A 15050-nucleotide genomic window follows, 5' to 3' on the forward strand; every position below is an offset into this window, starting at 1 on the left:
AAGAGATAATCAGTGTTATTCACTTCACCTGCCAGTGCTCATAATGTTTTGCCTGATCGGTGTATATAGCTGTGGTGTGAACCCAGAATAACTGTGCAGTGAGAATCACTTTCTGGTGCACATGTGCACACTTTATGAGAACAAAGTCACAAAGACATGTATAAAACAATAGTTTCAATAATTGGGGAAACAACACGTTTTATCTCCCAACTTCTAATGTCAGATTCCTGTTTTGGGCTGACAGACCCCTTTCAAAAACTAATGGGAAAACAATGGAACTCTTGCAAACACATCACACTACTAAATAACTCATTGGTACGCATCAGAAGATGAATTGAAGTACCAAAATGCTTAATCTACCAGTTGCGCAGATTTCTACTAATGCTGACAACCTAGACACATGAAGCAACAGCCAGATATCTCAAAAATGACTTTAATATTTTCAAGTACTCAAAAAGAGTTAAATAAAAACAGGTTCCAGAATATACAGTGAGCAAGCCCCCTCCCTCCCCAAAGTGCATGTATACGTCACACATGGTTGTGTCCATATTCTAAAGAGAACTATCTTGGGGGATTGTTGTGATCTTTATGAAAACTAGAATCTGATAAACTCTCTTTAGCTTACAGACAGCATCAGGGGTACCCGATGAAAAAATAGAAAATAAACAAGTTAAACATCAGCTGCCTACTCATACAGTGAAGGATTAAATGCTTTAAATGATTACATCATTGCAAAGCAAAGAACCAAGGTCAAATAATTTAAATAGTAATTATAGAATTTTTGAATAGATTACTCTAAATGTTTTTAGCATGGGCCTATTTTTGCTGGCTTTTGTTTTAAAACAGTTTTCTATGGGATTTCATGTTCCACATGTCAGATGGATTACAGGCCACAACAGTGAGCACCATGGCCTTTAGGTGGACAAAATGTAATGCAAACATTCAAACAGTCCTGTAGGGAATTTTTTTTTTTTTTTTTTTTTTAACCAAATTACAAATTTTACTTTTTTACAATTCCCTTTAGACACAATGAGTCAAACAAGATCCTGCACACTGCTGTTTCAACTCAATAACTGATAGCTAGCTTCGGAGGTGAACACATGCATTGCATTTTGGAAAATGGGTGAACAGATTCCAGCCCTTTTACCTCTTACCAGACTGAGATGTGAAAGGAATAGTTCCACCAAAACATGCTAAAATGCCCAATAATGATTGAAGGTCTGCAGGCAAGTTAGTAATGAAAATCAGACCACCCCGTCTATGGGTTTTCATCACCCTGTTAGCTTTTTAGTGTTGATTGAACTATCCCTCTTATGGAATAAAACTGCAAAGCTGGACAAAACACTGATTAACATTTGCACGTTAAATTGACAAATAGAATTCATACACATCTGTACAGTTTCTACAATATTTATATTCATGAAGAATAAACGATAAAGAAGTGCCACCATTAAAATGTAGAGAAAGATATCTTGTGTTGATTTCACTGTACATTTGCCATTCTTACTCCACATTTAAATTAAGTCATTCAAAATGAACACGTAATTGGTAGGACTGAGGGTTATTTACATAGCTTAAGCATTGAGTCTGAGTGACTGGTCCTCTCTCCTTCTTGAGGAGATGTCAATATCTATGGAATCTTTGCCCACAATGAGCCGCAGACGTTTCGCTGGTGGAAGAGGGATGAAATCATCCTCATTGTCAAAGTAGTCCTCCTCATCTTCCGAAGTCAGCGAGTCCTCCTTGACGTTCCGACCCATCTGAACTCCCACTTCTCTCTCCAGAACTTCACCTTCCTCCCTCTTGACTAAACCTGTGAAGGTCACATCCTCTTCACGCTTTAGCTGGATCTTCAGCTTGGTAGAGCTACCGTGAGGCCCGTGACCAAAGCCGTTGTTCAGCTTGGCCACATACAGGCCAGCACGCTCATTTTCCCGCTCTTTGCTGAATTTGATGCTGATCTTTGAGGAGCGCCGCACAGCCTTGGCATCTCGATGCTCTTTCCTCTTGCTGCTGCTGCTGTCATGTCGCCGCCGCAGTGTCAGCTTGGGGATGCCTGTATTGTTCTCCAAGATCAATTGTGCGTCGTAGCGTGTGATGCGCCGTTTTTTCTTGCCCCCCTTCATGCGCCGTGACACCCTGGAACTCTCTGCCAAGCTTTCGTAATGCCGCTCTGGCAGAGTAAGTGGCACCTTGGCACAATCCGCCACATCAGCAGCATGTGCTGCATGCCGCAGGTCAGGCACGCCCTCCTGAAGAAGATCGTCGATGTAGGTAACAGTTTCCTCCTGTTTTATCATCCTCCTCCGTCTTGGGCATGTGCCTTTCTTGGGACAGCTGGCTTCGAGGCTGGGGATGTTAATCGGATGACCAGGCATTGTCGGAACAAAATCATCAGGTTCCATTTTGATAGCCGTGCTACCCGCAACCTTGCTTGTGCTGCTTGGCTTTGGGCCACGCTTGCCTACATCACTCTCATGAGCACCAAGAGAGGTCCTGTTGGACCTGCGAGTTCTGTATGGGCAAGACACATTGCCCTTGCAGGCTGAAACACCCTTTGGGGAGTTCTGATTGTTTTCATGATCTGCAGCAGGCTTAATGCCACCCTTGCAGCCAGAAAAATGAGGGACTCCTCGACTGTCTGCCTCTCTTTTGCAAGGCTGCTTGAGGCTCAAGTTCCTTACATTTGCTCTAGTAGGCGCTTTCAGTCCTGTTGCTTGACGCCGTCTCCTTGCTTTAGACAAAGGCTGTGCAGGCTTAGACTTAAGTCTCTTTGGTAAACTTGAGTTGGTTGGTTGACTTCGTTTAGGGGCTGAGGTAGAGGTAGGAGTGCTTGGCCGAGTTTGCCTCGTCACAGCTCTGCCTTTGCATTGCGCTTTGAGACAGGGTTGTGACATCCTCTTGCGTAATGCTAAACAGAACATAAAAAATTAATCCAACTACAAAGTTTTTTTTATAAGCTTCATTTCTCCAAACTAAAAAAACCCCACACACTAACGTAATTAAAGGCCAGTCTCATTGTGCACTTACATGTCTGTCCACTGAGTGGTTCCTGAGACTCTGCTTCAGTAGAGGCAACAGATTGGCTGTCTGATTTCTTACTGCCCTCTTCCAACTTCTTTAGTCTGTTGAGCCTCTTGTCAGTCTCCCTCAGGCCATACTTGCTATTGATTACTGTGACCTCAACAGGCAGTCCTGCTTTTGACTTAAAAGCACCAGTGCCACGCCTGAAATTACATTAAAGATGTGCCATGGGCATATGTAGTTACTTTGTGTGCAATATAATGTTTCTGCTTGTAAAAAATGGTTTAATTCTTCAATTCACTGTTACAAAATGACTTCAGAATAAATATACCATGACATGCAGAAAGAATACAATACCTTTCACAAGTATAGCATTCACAGAATTCGTTGTTTTCGCCAAAGAAGCCATCTCCATAGTAACAGGAGATCTCTTCCCCTGGTTCAATGTCCCGCAGGACCTTGACACATGCAGTGTCTCGACCTGTGGATACAAACTGTAACAAACCCTTTAATTAGATGCTTTAGGGTTTTTTTTGTCTATGCAGTAAATTAATCTTTAAAGAAAGCAATGATCTTCATGACCAATTTATACAAACCTTGCAATTTGGCCGACAATCTGAAATAGAAAAGACAAAATGTTTTAATTCAGACAACTTAATTCCTCTTAGTGATTATGTTTTTGCAGTACTGATGGAGGGGAGGTCAGCTGGTGCACATCTGTATTGTGAAAGGCAAAGACAGAGAGTATGTGATGGATTGTGACCCTGTAATATGTATTGTAAAAATAATATCAATATTTACATATATTGTGCTTAAATGTGACATTATTAATATTTTGATTATTAATGACTGACAATAAATGATTTCATATTTTGTGTAGCATTACAAAATGTAATATTACACATGGTGAATATGAGTAATCATATTTTTAAAGCCTGAATTCTGAAGATGAAACAACCCAACCATTCATGGTACAAGGTCCATGAAAGCATAGGTGGCTTTGCCTTCTACTTGCACTAAACATATGATTTTACATGTGATATACCGGTGTTGGACAATGAAACTGAAACAATATAGTGTTGGACCAATATATGCATGGCCGTTTGGCCAATTTTCACTGATTTCACATTCCATATGTAAGATCAGAGAGTGAAAGATGAATTAGAAGAACGATAGAAGAGCTGTTCAGAAAATATGGCAATCCACACAACTTAAGGACAAGGACTTACAAACCACCCAGCAGGACCATGTGCACCCAATGGTTTAAATATTGTATACCAAAGGTGGTGTCAAATTATTAGGATGATTAGAGTGGTTTGATAAACATGAAAGTGAAGCTGAATATTTCCCATGGCCTGCACAGTCACCAGATCTGAATGTTTTTGTGGAGGGAGTCAGGAAACAGTTTCCTCCACCAGCATCATTTAGTGACCTGGCCACTGTGCAAGAAGACATGGCTCAAAATCCACCAGTCACTGTGCAGTACTTGGATCTGTACTTCCCAAGAAGAAATTGATTGGCCCTACACCATACTAATAAATGATTGTGACCTTAAACCATGTGCCATTTTCATTGTCCAACCTATTTTTAAAAAATTATTTGAAACATATTTTGTTGTTCTATTTATAACCAGAAAATAAAAGAAATACTTTAAACCATACAGTATATCAGTATACCAATCTTGTACTAAATGAAATGGCATGTGCATATCATATTACATTCATGATATTTCTTTTCACTGCTCTAACACTAAGCCAGCTGATCCAGAAAGACTCATTTCACAAAGAACTGAATTGAGTGTGCAGGGGTGGCAGGAAGCAAATATTGAATTGGAGCTTTAAACCCCTGTATTCCATTTTATCCTCTTTAGTTTCTGCTCTTGCATTTACCTGCTTTTGTTTCTCTCCTCCTCCTCTATCTCCACTCTGTGTTGCCACATTTGCTCCTTCTGCTGATTCTCCACTGGCCCTTCCTCACTGCCTTCTTGCCTGCCTACTAAAGCAAAATTAATTTTGCCAATAGCCCTGCACTAAACGTTATTTTATTGCCTTGAGCTTATGCACTTACCAGACACTTGAATAAGAACACACACACCTGTGCCTTTATGCAGATGTCCAGTTATTCATTCATGTGGCATCAGTGAAATGAATAACATGCAAATACAGGTAAAGATTTTCAGTTAATGTTCACATCAAATATCATAATGTGGGGGGGAATGTGATCGCAGTTACATTCACCGTGGCATGGCTGTTGGTATCAGATGGGCTGGTTTGTGCATATCAGAAGCTGCTTTTCAGACATAAAAATCTCTAGAGTATAAATAGAATGTTGTGAAAAACAAAAATTTTCCGAGTGGAGAGTCTGTTGGCTCAAACAACTGGTTGCTGATGAGAGATCAGTAGAAAACAGACAGAATAGTTTGAGCCAACAGGAAGTCTACATAACACAAACAGGCACACTTTACAGCTGTGGTGAACAAAAAAAGCATCACAGACCATACAGTACATCAAACCTAAAAACAAAACCTAATCTTTAACTGTCCAGTTTCTGTGAACCTGAGCTCACTATATTCCCGTTCTTGGCTGACTGCAGTGGATCCTGAAGTGGTCTTCTGCTGCTATAGCACATTCACCTCAAGGAATGATGTTCTGTACATGCTAAGATGCTTTTCTGCTCACCACATTTGTAAAGAGTGATTATTTAAGTTACTAAATCCTTCTTGGCCATTTTCCTCTAACCTTATCAGGAAGGTGTTTCCACCCACAGGACTGTCACTCACTCAATGTTTTTTTCCTCACCATTCTATGTAAGGAATGTAGGAACTCTTTTGTTCATAAAATCCCAGGAGATCAGCAGTTTCTTACTCAAAACAGCCTTTCTGGCAGCAATATCCATGCCATAGTTAAAGTCACAGAGACAATTTTAGGATGTTAATGGTTCTCAAAGCTCTTGAACTGTATTTTCAGAACTATTTGCACTGTGTTACTGCAATATGATTGGCTGATTAGATATCTGTATGAATGTGCAGGTGTACTGTTGTACCTAATAAACTGGACAGTGATTAAGCTGAGCAAAAATTTTTTTGAAGTATGAAATACACCTAGTACAATATTCCATTTAAACAATCACAGCCATGTGGTGTAATCAGTATCCTACTAACTCCTTCCACTCCTGACAGTTTTTTTTAGAATGTACTGGGTGGTCACGTCATCTTGGTCTCCAAACAGCTGATAAAGTGGGCCTTCAATTCGTCTGCAAAATAAAGCCTGCAGCCACCCCGGCCCTTCCTGGATAAGGCAAAAGATCCCTGGTCTAAACGGAATTTTCAACTAATCTGAAGGCACCTGATGACAAAAGGTGGCATAGACTGATTAATGGAAAGTTGATAAAGGACTGAGTCATAAGTTCACCATATAACTAAGATTTGGTACTATTTAAGTATACATGTTAAAAATATACTCTAGTTGTTTTTGAGTCACAGAAAATGCGGGATACATACCATGATTAATAAAAGCAGCAGGTCCCAGCCAAAGCTGAGCACAGTTCTTACGCGTAGAGTACATGACACTGAAGTCATTCTCTCCATGTCGTAACAACATCTTCTCTTCATTAGCAGACAGCTCAGCAATGCAACCCACAAGGTGCTCAATTTCATCGTTCCTTTTCCTTAAGTACAAGAACAAAAATGAGGAACACTTGCTTCAATTTTGAAATATAAAAGACAGCCTCAACAATCAGATGCTATCCAGCTTACCAATCTTTTGTTGCTACAATTTTGGCTCCATTTTGCTCAGAGGAATAGCGATTGCATGGAAGAATCTCAAACCCACTGTCTGCTGCAAACATACGCAAGTAAACAAAGACCTGCACACAGAAAATTGAGCCATTTTAATTTATGACCAGCTTTGAGAAAGAATAGGCCAGGTTTATACTTGTTTATGTATAAATATACAAGATGTCTGTCCCATGTGTATGTTCATCTGGCATATAAAAAAATGTACATACACATAGAATTCTAAACAGTAACCCAGTTTCAGTATTAACTGCTCTAACTCTATTACAGTTCAAATATCCCATGCTTGCTTTGAGTACCAATCTTCTGGACAGAGATTTGTAAATAATATTAAATTAGTAAACTTTTAGTTCTGTTCAGAGATGCTGCTCATAACATTATTTCCTTAACATCTCTATGCTGCTATACAGTCAAAAAACATGCAGAAAATCATTAAAAAATAATCCTAATGGACAGTGATGTTTCTGTTTTGGCATCCATGTGAACAATGGCACTCATCTAGCTGCTGAAAACACAGACACACCTTTAGTCACATGTCAAGTACAATCCTGGCATTTGTGTGTCCACATTTTTTATTATTTATTTATTGTAAAGCATTTACATGTGCTTTGAACAGCTTCTCCTGGGCCTTTGTCTTATTGAGAAAGTGATGTCGTCTCCAGTCTGCAGATGTCAAAGCCTGGAAAGCTTTATCCAGGTTGTCATTCTTCTTGAAGCTTTCAATCACTTCTCTAAGCTCTGTCTGTCGACCTTTGATTGGGCGAAACCTAAGAAGGTAAACGATACTAAAAGTTATGCACAAGTACTCTCTTATCTGAAGGGTAGCTGAAAGTACATTTAAGAAATACAAACCTTGTATTCATCTTGTGAGTCTGAAAACCCAAGTAAGAATCCAGAATCAGGCTGGTGGACAAGTCATCATATTCACAGAGCTCCTTAGCAGTCATCCCTGATGAGGGCACATGGCGCCTCTCTGGCTCTGGGGCTGCACCACTGACACCTAACCAACAACAAAGTATAACTTGATAACGGAATACAGGTACTATAATCCTGCAGTCCAAGGAATAGTTTAAGCATTCTTTTTCTCTTTTTTTTTTAGTACCAGAGCACTTACGCCGGCTGCATCTCCTGCCACTAGGGGAGCTTTTGCTCTGGCGCAGGGGGGCCCTCTGACTATTTTGCAGCCTGGTCTTCCCAACGGGCTGATTGCTGGAGAACCTACTGCCATGTCTCCTTCCATTCAGCACCATGATCTTGGATTCTCCCATCTACTTCATACCAGCACTCTTTCTGGTGAAGGCTCATTTAGCTTCTATGTACTTATGAGAAATCATGAGTAACATGCAAGAAGCGGTTTTATTTCCCGCTTGCAGGGCAATCAGAGTAAATATTGCCAAGTGTATTTTCAATCCGGGGTGCACCTGTTAAAAAAACATATGAATCATTTATTGCAACCAGGAACTGCTTAAGATTGGGAATAACAAGATAACGGGAATATGTGAGAAAATTAAAACAGACAGTGTGTGAAACAGCACATTAAAGAAAATGATCAGCAGTGTTGTTGATTCATACAGGAGTCTGATCCGTCTTACATGACTTTGAAACTTACACTTTAGCATTATCATTTAAAGACTAAACAAAGTCTGGGTTATCTCTGTTATAGATGATTAAAAAAAATGTAAAAAGCTTAATGTACTTTTAAAACAACATCTAGCCTGACAGCTAGGTTAGAAACCACGGGTACATTGTTAACAGTTGACAAGCTGGCCAGTTGCTTAGTAACTATTAATAAGTCTACACTGCCACCATTCGGTCGCTAAGAGTATTGAAACCACATGCTTAAAACAATATAAGGTTTCCGAAACATTTCCGTGTTGAGAACTATTGCGTGCTCGTCGAGGACGTTTAATAAGAGTTTTCTACAAATTATCATAAATAACGCGTCGTGACTGAAATGCCTGCTTCTGTATCCACTACCTACACAACGCGACCAAGCTAACAGGCTAATGCTGCGGTCCATTTAACCATCCAAAACAACGCTAAAGGGCGGTGGACCCAAATCAACAGAACTTGCAAAGCCAAAGCAATAACACGCAATACACTGCGTGGACTGTTTGTGTATTAAATAAAAGAGAGCGCTTGTGGGCGTTCTTTCCTAGCTATGCTAACTTGATGAGCTCCGTTTAGCATACAGTTAGTTGTAACTAGCTCGTTAACCGGTTAGCATAAAAGTACTGCGACGTCCCTAGAATAGCCGTCTAGCTGGTCAAAGATCTGGGTGTTAGCTAACAGCTAGTTAAAGGTTCTAAATAAGTAACCATTGGGCAATTGACACTTTGTCCAGCTGGCATTTAGCTCGCTAGCTACGTAGCTAAAAGACCCTAAAACCATACAAATAGCACAAGTTACCATTATAATAACATTCGCAAACAAGCCAATTGGAAAATTGCTACATGTCTCGTTTTTGCCACGCTTTGTCGAGAGGTAGCCAAATAGTTATGCGAGCCGAAGAATCCGGGCCTACAAATTGCTAAATGCTAAGCTATTAGCTAACCGCTAAGAGCTAGCTAGCCAAACATAGCCGATAGCTCACATGCTACCTACCCAGTTAGCTAAACGGTACTTGGAAAATGTTAATTAAATAATGTTTTCGAAAATGAGAGCGAGTCTGTGCTTTAATACTCACTTTGTTCTTTTTCCTATGTTAAGACATGTCCGTCACAAGCGCCCGAGACGAGCGGAATGTCTTACAAAATATTCCATATAGCAACCAAAAACTGCAAGATAATTTACATTAAAATTCAAGATGGCGACAGGGTTTGGCTATAGTGGAAAGATAGGACACAGAACCTCCTCCGAAAAAAATAGACCCAAAACCTATTGTTCCTGTCGCCTATTCTGATGCTCGCTGTTATTATAGCCACAATGAGTCCAGATGACCGTTCACAGAAGCACACATGATAGTTTAGCAAATACTATGAAATTCTGCGAAAACTTGGATGGGTACAAAGAGCGCGTTGTTATTTCCCTTTAAATGTCCATTGGTGTGAGTGCGCAGCTCGCCGGCGTGCATAGCAACAACATCCTCTCCCTCTCCGAGCTGCCCAACTTCCCTCAGCTCTTTAACTCCGGTGTTTACAAAGAGTGCGCTTTCTGTTCTAGCTACTGGCACATCAGACTGAATCAGACACTAATCTCTCTGTGGGCCAATTGTGGTATTTTCTTTTCTGTCACTGTCACGTTGATATATATATTTATACTAAGTACGTTTGAAGTGTACATTTAAGTAAAGAAACAAACACAAGTCATTGGATTATATTACCAGCGATGTGGTAGTGTGAAGGGGGTCGACGCGAAGTTGATTATTTTCCGAAAATATTTTAATTCCCGACAGTGTTTAATTTGTTCTGCTACACTAATGTGCTAAATATTGGGAGACACGTTTATTCCTCTTATCAATTAACTTCTTGCAGCTATAAACATTTCTTCTCTCACCTCACAAATATCTTTTTTTTTTTTGCATTCTCTTAGAAAAAGAAAATGTGTATTGTATATAAGACAAAACAGACAGGATGAAACAAACAACAGAGTCCTGACCTCAACCTGATAGAACACCTTTGGGATGAATTAGAGCGGAGATTGTGAGCTATTTCAAAACTGGGATGCCTGCCTTTACCTGCACATGAATTTAATATGGACTTGGTCTTTGCAACTATAACAGCTTCAACTCTTCTGAGAAGGCTTTCCACAAGGTTTAAGAGTGCGTTTATGGGGAATTTTTGACCATTTCACACTAGAAGCAAATTTATGAGGTCAGGCACTGATGCTGGATGAGAAGTTCTGGCTCGCAGTCTCCGCTCTAATTCATAGGTGTTCTATCGGGTTGAGGTCAGGACTCTGTGAAGTTCCTCCACACCAAACTCACTTATCCATGTCTTTATGGACCTTGCTTTGTGCACTGGTGTTCAGTCATGTTGGAACAGGAAGGGGTCATCCCCAAACTGGTCCCACAACGTCAGGAGCATGGAATTGTCTAAACTGTCTTGGTATGCTGAAGCATTAAGAGTTCCTTTCACTGGAACCCCTGAAAAACAACACCTGAACTCAATGATTCTGAGGGGTGTCCCAAAACTTTTGGCAATTTTGGTACCTTTGAGGGCACCAAGTACAAGGAAATGACCAGTTTAGAACAGGGGTTTCTAAGTTCCTGTTGTGTTCCCAAAATTATTTAAAAAGTAATTACAGCACATTATTTGGAGGGTACCACCTCAACGATGTGGAAAGGTGTAGTTTATACCTAAGCCTCTAGCATATTAATTTGTTCATGTTTTTAAAAAATGATATATTGATATATTACTAATCATTAATACAAGTAAAGAGGAGTGAAAGCAATCAGGTGAAATATTTGAAATAATAAATGATCAAGAATTTTTTTCTTTTTGGTTTGTTTTAATGCCATTATTTCACTTCCTGGTTCCAATTCCCATTCGGAGGTCGATGTGTTTTTCCCATTCCGAAGGTGGGAATTACGGCTTTTCTCTACGTTATAAGAATGTAAGACAAGGTCATGACGTCAGTTCTTTGAATGTGCAAGCCTGGCATGGCAAAATCAATATTGGTTAATATAGTTAACGAGTTTTTTTGCTACGCTCCCATTAATTTGGATGAACCGATAAAACGAAATAAACAAACCATATTTTATGGCGGACCTGGTTCATCACATTGATGACGTAATCAGACTCGCAACAGCAACAAGAACCCGCACACACTGTGACACCCAGACAGCCGCTAGTTTAGTGTCTTTATTCTGGTCCGTTTCTAATACCTAAACCTTCATTAAAAGTAAGTTAGACTGATAGGACAGTTTTAATGGAGTGTTTGTGTTTACTGACATTCTCTAAAACGAACACATCTCGTTAAAGGTTTATGGGTTATTTATATATACATATGTATAAAGCTTATCGCTCGGAGGTAGCTAGCTTTGGCTTGTTTACATGCATAGCTCGCTATTCAGCACACTGGATTCACACATTACATGTTAACGTTGCTGTCAATGTCACGACGTTTACCAAATAGTCTTGACTAGTTGCCTTAAGTGCATAATGTTTCGAGAATAAGTCAGCATGCTAAGCTAGGACCCGGATATATAGTTAGCAACTGTTGATATGTTTATATGCTAGCTAGATTTGCGCCTAGCTGTCAGTCACACTTAAAATATTGTTGTTTCCTACATTACAAACAAGGCTTAAGCAGATTGCTTGCGCATTTGTATACGTCTGTATTAGGAATATGACCATGAAATCTCTTCTGTCTTAGGAGGAGACAGGTGAAAATGGCTCAGTGAAAGACTGCAACAGAGGTATGGTCGCTGGGAAAGTTTCCTGTCAACGATAATGCCTCCAAGGAAGAGACCCCTCATTCCTGTTAGTGCAAGACGGCGGCCAAAAGATGATGACGATTACTTCCCCTTTAACTTGCTGCCAGTAGAGTGTCAGCTCCATGTGCTTTCATTCCTGAGTGAGGTGGACAAGTGTAACTCAGCGCTTGTGTGCTCTAGCTGGAGCTGCCTGGTGCGCTCTGGGAAACTGTGGAGAGTTGCAGACTATTCTCGCCGTGGAGTGTTTCGTCTTGGACAGGAGGGATTACTCGTGTCCAACAGAGAATTTGAGCGTTGGAAGGCATGGGTTCACCATTATACTCATCATCTCATATCTCGTGGGGCTAGTCTGCTTACTCTCAAAGCAAGCTTTGATTTGGGGGACCAGTGCAATAAATGGGAAGAACTCCTCTCTCATCTGTTGGAAAATGTCCATTGTAGGGATCTCAGTCATTTAGACTTGAACTGGACATTCACTCTGCTGGAGCCATTGGATCTCAGAGTCCACTCTGGTTCTAGCTCACATCAGGATGTCATCACTAAAATGGACCAGGTTAATAATTTTCAGATCCTTCTAGCCAAACTAGCCCAGAGCTGCCCGCGAATCACCAAGATGCGGCTGCACTTTGATTGGTCTGACAAGTCAGTAGCGTTAATAACTCAGTTTCAACACTTGCGGATTTTGGAACTTAAGTACTTCTGGGTCTTTAAAGGGGTGAGTCCAAGCACCTTGCAGACACTGACTAAATCACTGCCTAACCTCAAATCTCTTACTCTCAACGTTTTAGTGCCACTACGGAATTTGGGCATTTCATACACTCTTGAATCACTGTCCCTGGAATTCCTTGATGTTTCCCTCAGCCGAGGTCTGGTCTTCTCTTGCCTCAAACTGCCTACGCTGAGAGAACTGCGGGCTAAAAAGATTGTGCGGGGGATTACTCTGGACCGCCGGACCAGGCTCCGAATCCAGAGTAGGTGGCCTTGCCTGTATCAGGTCTTGCGGGAGGGGACGCCAAAGCTACAGGTGCTCAACAATGAACGACTCCTTCCAAACTGGAAAGAGCAGACTTACGATGAGCTCACTTCCATTCTCCAGCAGTCTTGTTACTGTCTGCAGCATCTGGATAATTGGATCTGGTAAACAAATGGTCAGAAATAAGGGCACAAATCTTTCAAGACTTGTTGAAGGACGATGAATCATTTATGAAACTGATAAACACCGGTCACCATTTATTAAACATGTATCATGATTCACAACAAAATGAGACACCCAAAAACTGAAAGAGATCATGTGAAGTATAGGTGTGCAGGCATTTGAGTTTTCAGACCAAATAACAAAATATAATGTTTGAAGGCTAGCTGAACAGTTTAGTTTTATCAAGTGAATTAAACGACCCTGCTCAAGAGCTAAAATCATACAACATGGGGGATGCAAAGTATGGTGTGGTTTAGATCTTGGCCTATATCCTTCCCTCAGTTTCTCAATACAGAGTCCTTGGAAAATGGGTGTTGGTCATCTCTATTAGTTCAAATATGTTGTTGTATACCAACAGAAAAGCATGTTTTTTCAATTTCTATTTTAAAATTCCCTTCTAAATGTTTCCTATAGATTAAACTACTAATAGAATAAAGTCACCATTCCAGACTCTCATTAAATTTTTAATTTTAAACACTGATTTAATCAGATATCAGTCTTAATCTTTTTTTAAATTGAGGGATTTATTCAGCAGACTGACCACTATGCTCACGCTGACATTACAGATTACAGAGACGTAAGTCATTCTTTTTCTCATATTTAACACAAAATGAGCAAGTATATCTGTAGCTGGTTTTATGAAAGTGGTGGTGCACAGACTTGCAGAAATTCCAAAGATCTAAAGGACCAACTGATGTGAAATGTTTTCATATATTGCATATATACTACCCCTGAATTTTTATGCATAGAGAGAACAAGTCTTTTATGTGTAGTGCTTCATACTTATCCATAGAGGTCCTCTTAGCTTCAGGTTTTGTACAAGCAGCAGCATTTTCCCTCTGTGCTTATTATCCTAATTTATTAGTTTGCACTGATTTTTTTTAAAGGCAATCAAATAATTCAGTGGTTAATGAATATTGAATTGTTAAAGACTGCCAGAATAAAATTGACTGGTTTGACTGTCAATATAGTTTCCTTCTATGTGTCTTCTGTATCACGTATTGTAATGTTACTGTATCAGACATATTTTTCATTTTTCACTGAGGTTGGATGTAGCTCTACAAATTTCCTAATGTAATCTCACAAATTCCCACTAGGATTAAAATCAGGTGACTGTGCTGAACATTTTATTTCAACTTCCTACTTCTCAAAACATTCATTCCACCCCACCTTCTATAATTGTTCTCCCAGTGTCCTCCTCACATTGACTCGATGAAAAAGAAACCTGGATTGTAGACTTTCTCCAGGAATCTTCTTGTCTTTCACTGACTCGCTCTTTTTTTTGTTTGTTTGTTTCTTCATGGTGCTACATACAACTGTTTAACTGCAACACTTAACTGCAAGTTGTGAATGCAGTTCAACAGTGTTCCCACAATTTACTATGCTTATTCCTGCCGTTTCAACCCATTTCTCACTTCTTCTATGCGGCTCCAAATCACAAATGAAAGTTAATACTTGTTTATTAACAATCAATTGTATTATCAGACCTGAGTCTATTAAGTATATATATATATGTGCACTCAATATCATCACGTCATTTTATGTCTACTGAGTATATCCTTATTCAAACTATACAAAGACCCTGGCAACCAAAATTCATAAAACAAACAGATTCTTAATTATATTCACATTTCCTCTTCCTCTTCCCTTCGAAAGCTTCA

At 39.9% G+C, this 15050-nt stretch overlaps 2 protein-coding genes across 2 annotated transcripts; one reads left to right on the plus strand and one right to left on the minus strand.

The window, feature by feature from the left end:
* Positions 1–419: 419 nt before the first annotated feature.
* On the minus strand, positions 420–9928 carry kmt5b (lysine methyltransferase 5B). The gene is made up of 10 exons (XM_058387318.1): positions 9504–9928; positions 7920–8238; positions 7670–7817; positions 7419–7584; positions 6779–6888; positions 6524–6690; positions 3621–3640; positions 3382–3518; positions 3031–3227; positions 420–2911 (listed from the first exon to the last, which is right to left on the minus strand). The coding sequence occupies exons 2-10, from the start codon at positions 8083–8085 to the stop codon at positions 1575–1577; spliced, it is 2448 nt and encodes an 815-aa protein (XP_058243301.1). The 5' UTR covers positions 8086–8238; positions 9504–9928; the 3' UTR covers positions 420–1574.
* Positions 9929–11423: 1495 nt separating this feature from the next.
* On the plus strand, positions 11424–14355 carry si:dkey-12e7.1 (uncharacterized protein LOC557553 homolog). The gene is made up of 2 exons (XM_058387319.1): positions 11424–11659; positions 12134–14355. Exon 2 carries the CDS (start codon positions 12211–12213, stop codon positions 13333–13335), a length of 1125 nt encoding a protein of 374 aa, XP_058243302.1. The 5' UTR covers positions 11424–11659; positions 12134–12210; the 3' UTR covers positions 13336–14355.
* The last annotated feature ends 695 nt before the right edge of the window (positions 14356–15050 follow it).

This window comes from Hemibagrus wyckioides, linkage group LG04 (assembly GCF_019097595.1).
Source record: "Hemibagrus wyckioides isolate EC202008001 linkage group LG04, SWU_Hwy_1.0, whole genome shotgun sequence".
NCBI lineage: Eukaryota > Metazoa > Chordata > Actinopteri > Siluriformes > Bagridae > Hemibagrus > Hemibagrus wyckioides.